This window comes from Rhinoderma darwinii, chromosome 1 (assembly GCF_050947455.1).
Source record: "Rhinoderma darwinii isolate aRhiDar2 chromosome 1, aRhiDar2.hap1, whole genome shotgun sequence".
In the NCBI taxonomy this organism is placed as follows: Eukaryota; Metazoa; Chordata; class Amphibia; order Anura; family Rhinodermatidae; genus Rhinoderma; species Rhinoderma darwinii.
In genome coordinates, this window is record NC_134687.1 from 395,433,865 (window position 1) to 395,447,076 (window position 13,212).

The window sequence follows — 13,212 nt, forward strand, 5'->3', positions numbered from 1 at the left end:
TGTTTCAGCACCCAGGACACAATATAGATCAACCTGTAAAAAAAATAGAAGTTCCTACTTACCGAGAACTCCCTGCTTCTTCCTCCAGTCCGGCCTCCCGGGATGACGTTTCAGTCCAAGTGACGGCTGCAGCCAATCACAGGCTGCAGCGGTAACATGGACTGCCGCGTCATCCAGGGAGGTCGGGCTGGATGTCAAGAGAGGGATGCATCACCAAGGCAACAAATTTCTTTTACTTTTACTAGGGAAAGGGCTGTCCCTTCTCTCTATCCTGCACTGATAGAGAGAAGGGAAAGTACTTTCACCTCAATACGCAACGGCTAGTCAGCATCAATTTAATGCCCATTTTAGGCAGAGGCGCAACAGAATCTGCAACGCAGATTATGTGCGGCATTGATGCGGACAGTGGCGAAAGAAATACGCCACGTCTGTTCATGCCCTTACACTTGTCCATTTTTCCTGCTTCCAACACATCAACTTCAAGAACTGACTGTTCACTTACTGCCTAATATATGGTGATCCACACAGACAGGGGACTTTCTCCTATCTGCTATTCCTTGTGCACGGGCAATGGAGGTAAAGGAATGGAATTTTGAACTCCCTTGAGATTTGCTTACAATACTTTGTTACAATACATTTATTGGTGGGTGATATCAGCAAAGATAGGACTCATTGGAATGTTGGTTGAAGAAACAACGGGTATACAAACAGTTGGATTTATTTATATACTAGATCTCCAAAAATAGAAAAAAATAAATATGAATAAAAAAAATCTAGATTACAGTTGATCCTGGCAATCTATAGCCACACTGGAAACAGCAAAAAACGTTTTGTTGAAATTCTTTATTTACCACATGTGAACTGAAACATTTCAGAAAATGACTTCAAACAGTAGGCTTATGTGGGCACCACACCTGAACCTATCAGCTGGAGATATGGCTGCAAAATATACACTATCAATTCAAATGTTTCTGAAGAACAGACACTGCATATGTAACATCCCATAACGCCGGGCTCCTGAGTCTGGATGAGTGGTAGAAGGTAGTGAAACAAAAGAAAGAAGAAGAAAGAGAAGAAGGCAACTTTGGTATTACACCACAGGATCTTCAGCATCATGGTATACAGAAACCTACAAAAAAAATGTAACAAAAATGTTGTTATAGAGCAGTATAAAGTTAATATACTAGCAATATATGAAGGAAGCTAAATTAGCAGAAGTCACCTTAGTCCTAAAAAGCCCCACTTTTTCTGTTGCTTTGTCCTTAGCAGCCACTCCTCATCCTGAGATGAAAGCACAGAACATATAAAGCACAAGAATATTCATGTACAGGTTTTTAGAAGTTTCAGATGGAATCAAAGTATTATTAGGTTTGCAGAGGCAAAAGCAGCTTCAGTTCTGTGTGGAATGCCCATGTTATGTGGAAAGCTCACGTCATGCCAGGTGGACTCACACAAAATGTTCATGTTGGCATATATCTTAGTGCCCGCAGGGGGCTTTCGTATCTTTGTGTTTGTTTCCTTTGCATTGCAGTCACAGCAGATTTGCTTTTTAGGATGCTCACATTACAGTCATGGAAGCAGTAAAGTGACTGGAGCTTATACATTTTGTTCAATACAAATTTAATTCAGACTTTTAAGATCCAAGAAAGGGTGGACAGAAATAGTTTTTGCAGAATTTGAATGATTTTTTGAAATAGAGAAGAGATTTTACCACTAAAATAATCAGTATCAATGCTAACACCAAGCAAACCTGGGCAAATATTAGTGCCTAATAGGCAGGGTGGGGGGGGGGCAAGGCAATCTAGGTAAACATTCTATACACTTGTCAAGCCAAGGGTGGGATAGGCAATGGGCTAACGGAGACTCTACTTCCCAAGGGCCCGAATACTTTCCATTTGGAGCCGGCCCTAAAGATCATGTGCCAGTTCCTATGAAAATAATTGACACCTCACCTGGGAATATTGTTATCTTTTACACGTATAGGGAAAAATAGAGCTCTGTTTTCGAGAAATGGAGCTCCAAGTGCTATAAAGAATTATGAAATTAAACACCACATAATTTTGGATCTAAAAATGATGCCATGATGGTGGAGATTCACTTTCAGACTGTGTCTGCTGTCAAATGTGTCTCTACTAAATACTGTCTTGAAGGAGGTGAGTAGTTATACATTCAGTTATTTTGGTTTACTTCTCTAATTCGTAGTGCTCATAGTCTAAAGTGTAGATATATTACTTTATATACAGAGTACTCTTATTAGATTTAAGCCAATAAATTCAGTGCTGTAAGATTCTCAGTGCTGTTTTGTTTTTCATATTAGTGCAGAGTCCAAAAATTAGCAATGTAAAGATCAGGAAGCGGGGCCTCTATGAGCGTGAAAATTGACTTCTACTCACTATCTTGGCCTGAAGTATCTCACACATGAGTGTACCATCCTCTGGGGGGTGTCCAGGCATCTTAGATACATCGTTAACAGTTTTTCTTCTACGGCAAAAGAAAAAGTCATTAATCTATCAAAATTCAATGTCTCCTCACAAACCTTAAAGAGGCTCTGTCACCAGATTTTGCAACCACTATCTGCTATTGCAGCAGATAGGCGCTGCAATGTAGATTACAGTAACATTTTTATTTTTAAAAAACGAGCATTTTTGGCCAAGTTATGGCCAGTTTGTATTTATGCAAATGAGGCTTGCAAAAGTACAACTGGGTGTGTTGAAAAGTAAAAGTACAACTGGGCGTGTATTATGTGCGTACATCGGGGCGTGTTTACTACTTTTTCTAGCTGGGCGTTCTGATGAGAAGTATCATCCACTTCTCTTCAGAACGCCCAGCTTCTGGCAGTGCAGACACAGCGTGTTCTCGAGAGATCACGCTGTGACGTCACTCACAGGTCCTGCATCGTGTCGGCCACATCGGCACCAGAGGCTACAGTTGATTCTGCAGCAGCATCAGCGTTTGCAGGTAAGTAGCTACATCGATTTACCTGCAAACGCCAATGCTGCTGCAGAATCATCTGTAGCCTCTGGTGCCGGCTCGTCTGACACGATGCAGGACCTGGGGAAGTGACGTCACAGCGTGATCTCTCGAGAACACGCTGTGTCTGCACTGCCAGAAGCTGGGCGTTCTGAAGAGAAGTAGATGATACTTCTCGTCAGAAAGCCCAGCTAGTAAAAGTAGTAAACACGCCCCGATGTACGCACATAATACACGCCCAGTTGTACTTTTACTTTAAACACGCCCAGTTGTACTTTTGCAAGCCTCATTTGAATAAATACAAAAATGGTCATAACTTGGCCAAAAATGCTCGTTTTTTAAAAATAAAAACGTGACTTCCGGTTCCGGCGCTGACATGTAAGGAGGGAGAAAAGAGCTCTCCGGACCTGCCGTAGCAAAAAAGCGACATTCATGCCTAACATACTACAACAAACAGACAACGAAAGAGGTACCTAACTGACAGGGTAGCAGAGAAGACAGCGGTGAGCTGATAAATATAATACTGCTGACTTACACGGCGCTTTTGGAGTCGGCCATTGTAGCGCGACACGCGTCTGAGAAAGGGGAGTGGTGACGACCTTTATAAAAACCGGGAGAGAAAGCCAAAAACCCAGAGGTGGTAGCACGAGATTTGAAGGCCATCCCAGACCAGAAACCGGACCGGAGACTATTTTTGGCGCCAAACCCAGTGATAGCTGGTGGAAGGACCGACAACGCCATTGCTCCCCACAGGCCCCGCCCCGAGCTAGACGGCGTGGAGACAAGAAAAGATAAGATAATAGCTGAAGAACACGCACCCCACGACAGAGAGCAAAACATGCCGCCGATTACAAGAAAGGAGAAGCAGGAGAAACAACCGGTTAACAGGTCAGCATCAGACCATGACGAGGCAGAGTCTGAAGGGGAAGGAGAGGAGTCGACATCAGGAGCGGCAATGATCAATTATAAAAAATTAGCCAGTGAGGTAGCAAAGCGAATAACACCAGACATAAAGGACACTTTAGCAGCTACAATATCTGCCTCGTTACAATCGATGCAAAACAACATTACCCAACATGGAGCTCGACTGGATGAAGCGGAACAACGAATATCCATGCTGGAAGATGATGCGGCTGACACGCATGAAAAGTTACAGGAGCTTCTGACAGAAAAACAGCGGATGCTATCTAAAATTGACGATCTTGAAAATAGGTCACGTCGGAACAACATCAGAATTGTTGGTATCCCGAAATCGGTGCCTGTTTTACAGCTGAGACGCATCTGCGAATATGAGATACCGAAACTACTGAACATGGAAGGGCCATGTAAAGTGGAAAGGGCGCACAGGGTGGGCCCAGACAGGCAAAACTCACAACAAACACAGAACTCGCAAAAAAGAGCAAGGCAAGTGATTGTGCGATATCTGGACTATTCGGATAAAGAAGCGCTATTGCGTTCGTACAAAACACGTAGGGGACCGACAAAATTAAATGGCGCCACTGTGATGTTGTTCGGAGACTACTCGGCAGAAGTTTCAAAAAAACGTAAGCTGTTTAGCAAGATCTGTACGGCATTCCATAACAAAGGAATAAAGTTCCAGCTTCAATATCCTGCAATACTGAAAGTCACCACACCAAGTGGTACACTGCAGACCTACACGGAACATCAAGAAGCGGAAGCGGTATTCAGAGATCTACTAAAGGAATCTACTCCTCCAGCACGTACAGAAGAAGCCTCAGCGGGAAACTCACAACAGCATGTAGCCCATACAAGTGGATCGTCTCCCAAAGAAAAGAGACTGCATCAAACCCCGAGACATGGGTAGAGACCCAGAGGTGGCAAGATTATGTTGGGCCAAGAAGGTAGAACGTGCAGTGAGTATGTCACGGGACTGTTACTAATTGTTCCTGTTGAGTAGACAGATCCTGGCAAGATGAGGAGGACATAAGTTATAAGTGTGTGCCACTATACTTGCAAATGCCAGTTTAAGTTAGAAGTGAATGCATCTCAAAAGGTATCCTGTTATTGTTATGATTTAAGCTTGTTATACGATAAACACATCTGACGGCAGGTTTGAGACGGACACATGTCAGAAAAAAGAGAAGTCAAAAATTTAAAGGTGGGAGAAAGGGGGGGGGGGCCTGGGGGGAACTGGGGAAAGGGAAGGGAGTTTACCATAGTTGGGGTTGTTGGGTTAAAGGCAGACATATACACATATCATATGAAGGCTTAAAGGGGTTGTCCGAGATCCCAACATTTTTTCAAAAACTCTGTCATACATTACCCCTTATACAGACAACCTAAATAAAGCATTATTTTTTTTAAAAATTCTACTTAACACATTTCTTCTTTGAATTTAGCACGGTTTGTTTACATGCAGTTCAGCTCTGGTTTGTTGATCTTTCCTTGTGATGAAACTTTTTTCACGTGCACGCTCATTGCAGGCTGCAATGAGCGTGCACGTACCTTCCAAGAGTTCACGTGAGCTGTCCTTGCTCCTCCCGCTGACCTCCTTCACTGGACTTGTCTCCTTGCTGACATTCTTGAAGGATGATGAGCAAATGTTCTCCCCCCATTATGTTTTTCACATTTATGTTTTATTTCTCTTTTCAGGTCTATAAACCTCTTCGTGTCTACCCTAAGGGTATGTTCACACGCACTAATTACGGACATAATTCGGGCGTTTTTGCCCCGAATTACGTCTGAAAATAGCGCCTCAATAGCGTTGACAAACATCTGCCCATTGAAAGCAATGGGCAGACGTTTGTCTGTTCACACGAGGCGTATATTTATGCGCCGCTGTCAAATGACGGCGCGTAAATAGACGCCCGCGTCAAAGAAGTGACCTGTCACTTCTTTGGCCATAATTGGAGCCGTTATCATTGACTCCAATGAATAGCAGCACTAATTACGGCCGTAATGGACGCGGCGTCCAAGCGCCTGCACATGCCGGTACGGCTGAAATTACGGTGATCTTTTCAGGCTGAAACATCCCCGTAATTTCAGCCGTTACGGACGCCCTCGTGTGAACATACCCTAACCCTTGTCCGCCCTCCTCTATCTCATGTCTCTCTCCACTAAGGCCATGTTCACACAGAGTTTTTTGGCAGGAACAATATCTGCCTCAAAATTCCGTCTTGAAGTTTGCGGCAGATTTACCTCTCCCTGCACGTTGTTTTTTGCGTCGTTTTTCCCGGCGTTTTTTGTGCGCTGTTTGCGTTTTTCTTTGCCGATTTTTTTCGGGGCGTTTTTTGCTTGTTTGTTTGCGTCTTTTTTTGCGATGTTTTTGAATGTGTTTTCCGTTTCGTTTATCGTATCCTTTTTTTCGCATCGTTTATCGTTTCTTTTTTTGCGTCGTTGTTCTCGGAAATTTTTTATGCGTTTTTCGTTGCGTCTTTCGTGTGGTTTTCCCCGTTTTTTTTCGCAGCCTTCTTTGCCTCTTTGTTTGCGGCTTTTTTCGCGTCATTTTCCACGATATTTTTTTCGTCGTTTTGCGTGTCGTTTATCATAGCCTTTTTTTCTACGCTTTTCGCGTACTTTTTTTGGGTTTTTTTTTTCTGCGTTTTTCGTTGCGTCTTTCGTGGCGTTTTCCCTGTCGTTTTTCGTGGCGTTCTTTGCCTCTTTGTTTGCTGTTTTTTTCACGTTTTTTTTTAAATGTTTTTCCCTGCGTTTATCGTAGCCTTTTTGGCGTTGTTTTTTTATTGTTTTTTGCGGCGTTGTTTGCGGCTTTTTTTGCGTTCGTCCAGCCCCGTCTTATGCCTCATGCACACTTGCGTGTAAGATTGACGCCCGTGAGAAACGCATATGAAAACAGGCCAATTTAAAATAATGGGTCGCGTGTGCTGTGCGTGGTTTTCACGATCAGCACACGGGCGAGATTCACCCTGTTGAGAATGGGGCCTTAGGCACGATTTACACAAGCGTGAATCACGTCCGTGTGCTGTGCTTTGAAAAAACGCACAACACACGCGACCCATTTATTTCAATGGGGCCGTTGACACATGCGTGACTTTTCACGCAGCGAGAGTCCGCTGCGTGAAACATACTGCATGTCCTCTATTGGTGCGTTATCCTGCACCTACACTCACATTGAAGTCAATGCATGCGTGAAAACCACGCACCGCACACACGTGTTTGGTGCGTGATTTACACAATTTGTTAGATGAAAAAAATGTGCTGGCTTTGTGAGTGTGTGAATAACACATGACAATCGAAAAGCACACTGATGCATAAGGGCGGATTTACACGAGCGTGTGCGTTTTGCACACGCAAATACAGTGGCGTTTTGCGTGCACAAAATGCACTTGACAGCTCCGTGTCATGTTCATATGGTGCGCAGCTGCGTGCTTTTCGCGCAGCCACCATCATTATGACACTACGTTTGGATGTTTGTAAACAGAAAAGAACGTGGTGCTTTCCTGTTTACATTCATACTTTTTACTGCTGTTGCGCGAATCACGCACGTCCCACGGAAGTGCTTCTGTGTGGTGCGCGTGATTTTTACGCACCCATTGACTTCAATGGGTGCGTGATGCTCGAAAAACGCAGAAATATAGAACATGTCGCGAGTTTTACGCAGCGTACTTACGCTGGGTAAAACTCACGGACAGTCTGCATGCCCCCATAGACTTGCATAGGTCCGTGCGACCCGCGTGAAAACAACGCGGGTTGCACGGACGTATAGCACGTTCGTGTAAATCCGCCGTAACGCACACACACAGACATGATTGACGCAAGTTTTTCACGCGTGTAAAATACACACGCTCGTGTGCATGAAGCCTTACTAATTGACGCTGTTAGACCGTAATGAACTAGTAATACATTTTAAAATAAATGAGGACATAGAAAAAATATTGTAATGAAATAACACACATAACACTGGTTAACGATTTTATTAAAAATAAAAAAGGGTGTCATTGAAGTAGTCCTTGAACTGTAAAAAACACATAACTAAGAAAAAAAAGTGATGCTTAGATACACTGCTCATGTGTGATACTGTCTGTTTGACCATGTATCTAAGCCTACCACAAGGTAGCCTTAGATACATTACCCAAGCAGACAGTGTCACACATGGGCCATGTATCTAAGAATACATGTTAGGCTTAGATACAGGACCCCAGAAGATCTTTTACAGTTTAATATTATACGCTCTGCTCCGGGACTCCTGACATCGTAGCAGAGCCTATAATAGCGTAGTGCGGCTCCTCCTTGGGCCTGCTCGGTGATACGGCGCAACGGTGTCCCGCGGGCCGCAGATAACAGCCTCAAGGGCTGCATGCGACCCGTGTGCTGCATCGAGTTGTCTGATCCCCTATCAAAGCCTACTATGTGTAGGCTTTGATAGGGGAAGAACTAAAAGTACAGAGGTCACTGTACCTCTCTAGTCCGCGGGTGCCGTCCCTCTTCACTTTTTTCACTGTGAACACGCATAGGCGCGCTCACAGTGAAAAAAAGCTGCATAGGTTGGGCAGGCACCCGCAGAAACGACACATCTCCAGTGACGTGTCGTGTCCCATCCGAGGTCTCGCTGGGGCGAGACCATGTGATCGGGACACGACACGACAGTGGAGGAGGAAGAAAACGTGACGTCAGAAGACAGGTGATCTGAAGAAAAGAGCTGCCAGAACGGAGAACAGAAGCAAGATTGCACAGGTAAGTATATTAGGGAATAGTTAATGTGTGTATTGTGTGTTTAACTTTTAAATAAAAATATATCTCGGACAACCCCTTTAAGTGAACATTTACATCTTTCTACCAGGGAACTAGACGGTGAAATATACCACAGTACAGATTTTACAATTAGGATGAAACCGACTATTGTAACACAATACATTCTATTGTTTTATGAGAGTAGTGACATGGAACGTTAAGGGACTCCAGTCCCCACATAAACGATCCTTGGTCCTGAGACATCTCAGCAAACTAAAAGCGGATCTGGCCCTTCTCCAGGAGACACACCTGGAGGAGAAAGATTTTTTTCGTATGCGTAAATTTTGGGTGGGAGAAGTTCATGGGTCCCCAGCAAAAGACAGGAAAAATGGGGTAATAATACTAGTTCACAAAAACTTTGCAGCCACATTACGCTCGAAATCCTTAGACACTGAAGGAAGACTACTACATGTATTGTTAGATACTCAAATGGGCGAATTGAGTATATATAATGTGTATGCACCAAACTCCAGTAATCGCATATACTTTCAAAATCTAAAGGCCACAATCCTAGCAGACACCTGTGCTCAGAAGATAGTAGGAGGTGACTTCAACTCAGTCATGCATGTAGCGGAAGATAGAAAACGAAAGTTCCCAACTACGAACTTAGCCACTGATATTTTACCAGATCTCTCACATGACACACAGTTGAGTGATGGATGGCGATACGCACATCCAGATGATAGGGATTTTACTTACTTCTCACCGACCCATCAATCGTGGTCTAGGTTAGATTATATTTTTTTGAGTTCGAGTTTACTACAGAGAATAGACCAAATTGACATCACCAATATGGTAATATCGGATCATGCACCGGTGAGGTTAGTACTGATGGACACTCAAACTAAAGGGGGGGATTTTCAATGGAGGTTTCCATCAACACTAGCAGGGGAAGAAGACTTCCAAACAATGCTAAAAGGATGGTGGCTAGAATATGACACTGATAACGCAGCACATAGAACTGACCAAGTGTTGTACTGGGAAACGGCCAAAGCGGTGCTAAGGGGGAGACTGATATCTTATATGACATACAAGAAAAAGCAAACATTTCAAAAATATAGAGAATGTAGCGACATTTTACGGGGGGCCTATTCTAATTTCCTGGCAGATGTTACTCCGGAAAATCAGAAGAAGTGGGTAGAAGCCAAACAACATTTTGAATCATGGTTAGAAAAAAAAGAAAGATTGGGTAGATCTATCTATGAAGCTAAGCTGTTCCGATTCAGCAACAAAGCAGGGAGAATGCTCGCGGGATTGTCCAGAGGACTCCGACCACACACGCACATTACACGTTTGACAGACTGCAGAGGTGTCACTCACGCTGATCCTAGAAAGATAAACGAAATTTTTATTTCCTTTTATCAAAGGCTATACGAACCTACTAACATGACAGATGATATAGCAGGGGCACAGTTTTTAACACAAATAAACTTACCTGCATTATCAGCGGAGCAGCGGGAAAACCTAAATGCCCCAATAGAGATGGAAGAGTTGCAATCGGCTATTGCGGCTTTATCAAATGGGAAGGCACCGGGACCTGACGGTTACCCGGCAGAATTTTACAAAATACTGCAGGAACAGATAACCCCGACACTGTTGGATTACTTCAATTCGTTGCTGAATGGTGCAAATATTCCACACGCAGCCAACACGGCATATATAAAGGTGATCCCGAAAGCAGGGAAAGATGTATTGCAGCCAAGCGCGTATAGGCCCATTTCACTCATAAACCAAGACATCAAACTAATATCTAAGATTATGGCAGCCAGGCTTGCACTACTGATGCCGCTTCTGATAGGACCATCACAGGTTGGCTTCATCAACGGCAGAGCGGCTGTTACTAATATAAGGAAAGTCCTGGGAGTGATGGATGAGATTAAGGCCCGGCCATCATTATTTCAAAAGGCAGCACTCATACAACTAGATGCTGAAAAGGCGTTTGATAATGTGGAATGGCGTTGGTTGAACATGGTCATGGATAAATTTTGCATCGAGGGGGGATTTAGAACATACCTTAACACTCTGTATAATAATCCCACTGCAGCGGTATGCACACCGGGAGTCAGGTCACCAGTGTTCAAACTACATAAAGGAACGAGGCAGGGCTGCCCCTTGTCACCGTTATTGTTCGACTTAGCACTGGAACCTTTAATTCATGCTTTGGAGCATGGGAAAAAGTTTGAGGGCATACAAGTGGGAAGAGTTGAAGTGAAAACTGCAGTGTTCGCAGCTGACATCTTGCTGTTTCTCAGGAACCCAGCCCAGCACCTACAAAACATTTTTGAATTATTTCGGGAGTACGGGACGTTTGCGGGACTAAAAATTAATCCAAACAAAAGTGAGTTGCTGGGATTAACATCCCATAACCATTCAAGAGATTTGGAAATTCAAAAGTCAGGAATTAAAATTGCAAAAAACCACATTACATATTTGGGGATTCAGATAGGGAGTACTGCGGGATCTTTATATCGCCTAAACTACGGACCACTATTTCATAAAATAAAATCAGAACTAGACAGATGGGCCTCCCTGCCGCTCTCAATGTTAGGCAGATGCCACCTGGTGAAGATGATCTCGTTCGCAAGGTTACTTTATCCGCTACAGACCTTGCCACTTTTATTGAAACATACGGAGGTCAAAGCTTTTAACAAAGCCATATCTAAATTTATTTGGTCAGGGAAACGCTCACGGGTATCATTGGTTAAAATGCAAGGATATCATTGGCAGGGGGGGATGAATGTTCCACATTTGAGGGGCTACAACATTGCTAGCTTGTTTAGACATGTCCTGGACTGGATACACCACACAAATCATTATTCTAATTACACAATAGAAGCGGATCTAGCGGGAACGTGTGACCTCGTGGCTCTTTTACATACCAAACTGGGCGCTCTTCCGCAACATGTAAAGGGTTCTGTAGTGCTGAGAGACACTATTATGTGCTGGAAGGAAGTGAGGAAAAAGCAGGGCCTACCCTTCCGACTATCAAAATACTTACCTTTATGGTCACATGTAGAGTTCCCGGCGGGGCAGTCCAGTAGCCTGTTTAATAAGTGGAAACAGCAGGGCATTGCAACAGTGGGTCATATCTTGCATGCCTCAGAACCCAGACTAAAAACGTTACTTGAACTGGTAGAGGAATTCAGTATACTACCAACACACTATCTCCAATATCTGCAGGTCAAGTCGTTTTGTATTACCAGAGTGGGGAATCTGGAAGGAGAAGTGATCGATAATCGATTTGATGAGATGGTGGGGGAAAGACAGACTAGGAAAACATTATCAGATCTGTATAAAACAATTAAAGATTTATATGTGAGACTCAACTTGAAAGACCTGTTTGCATACTGGAGACGCATTCTTAAGATACCAAACATTAACACACACATATTGGAAGGATGGAAGGTGGTGAGAAAGCATATCATCAATGAAGTGTGGAGGGAGACCCAGTTCAAACTGATGCATGCGGCTATATACGCTTTTAATATACCAGCAAACGCCAACAATCCGAATAGAATGCAGGCATGCCCCAAATGTAACCAGCAACACACTGATTTATATCACGGCATCTGGGTGTGCCCTAATACACAAGAGTTCTGGGATGTAGTACTTGATTATATCCGAAAACTCTGGGAATGTACCCTAACGAAGACACCCATGCTGCTTCTTTTTCATTCGGTGGCTTCACTGGAGGCAGGGGAAGAGGGAGCTCTTTCATATGTGCCGCCATTGGCACATGTGATATTGGTGGTGGCCAAAAGGTGTCTCTTAAGGATGTGGCTGGAAGCCAGCGTACCCACAATGGATCAACTGATCCAACAATTGAAAGTCTGCCTCCAATCAGATAGAAATGAAGCAATTACAGCTAAAGAGAAAAGGACGGCAGGGTTCTTCAAAAAATGGAGACCTTTTCTTCTGCAGCTATCTGATTCAGAAATTGGGGAGGTAGTAACGGGATTTCAGTACACAAAATGGTATCTCACAGAAGAGATTAAAGGGCAATTAGGAAGGCTGAAGACTGTAGAGCTGAGAGCCTAATTGGAAATGAGAGAATAGTTCACTGGCAAGAGAGAAGAGGGGAATGATATATCAGAATAGAGTGATTTACATATTGTCTGCCACAGTTGGTATGTTAAATGTTTCAGCATTTTGCAAAGATTTAATGGAAAGTGAAGTCAAGAATGTTGACGCTTAAGTAAAGTTTGTATGAACCGCAAGTTAAAATGTGATAAAACCTAAATGACATACTCTGTAATACTGTTCACTTTTTCAAAGAGTGGGCAATGCCATTCTTTTGTTGTATATATGTGGTATGTTCAATAAAAACTTTTATTAAAAAACTTTTATTAAAAAAAAAAAAAAAAACGTTACTGTAATATACATTGCAGCGCCGATCTGCTGCAATAGCAGATAGGGGTTGCAAAATCTGGTGACAGAGCCTCTTTAAGGACACCATACACATTAAATTTAGACATAATATTAAATACCAAATCAACTAGCAATTAATCTCTATAATGACATATTTTAAATAGT

The 13,212-nt window shown here is 43.2% G+C and overlaps 1 protein-coding gene across 7 annotated transcripts in view; it reads right to left on the reverse strand.

Moving 5' to 3' along the window:
* Positions 1 to 798: 798 nt before the first annotated feature.
* LOC142742560 (uncharacterized) overlaps positions 799 to 13,212 on the reverse strand; it is a 33,916-nt gene continuing 21,502 nt past the window's right edge. For 6 of the 7 annotated variants that reach the window (XM_075852493.1, XM_075852484.1, XM_075852501.1 and 3 more), the window contains 3 exons: positions 2,394 to 2,481; positions 1,223 to 1,281; positions 800 to 1,129 (listed from right to left, as the gene is read on the reverse strand). In XM_075852493.1, the coding sequence (XP_075708608.1) occupies positions 898 to 1,129; positions 1,223 to 1,281; positions 2,394 to 2,481 (379 nt within the window). In that variant the 3' untranslated portion in view covers positions 800 to 897. Of the gene's footprint in view, positions 1,130 to 1,222; positions 1,282 to 2,393; positions 2,482 to 13,212 lie in introns of all 7 variants that reach the window. The other variant, XM_075852450.1, reaches the window with a different exon arrangement.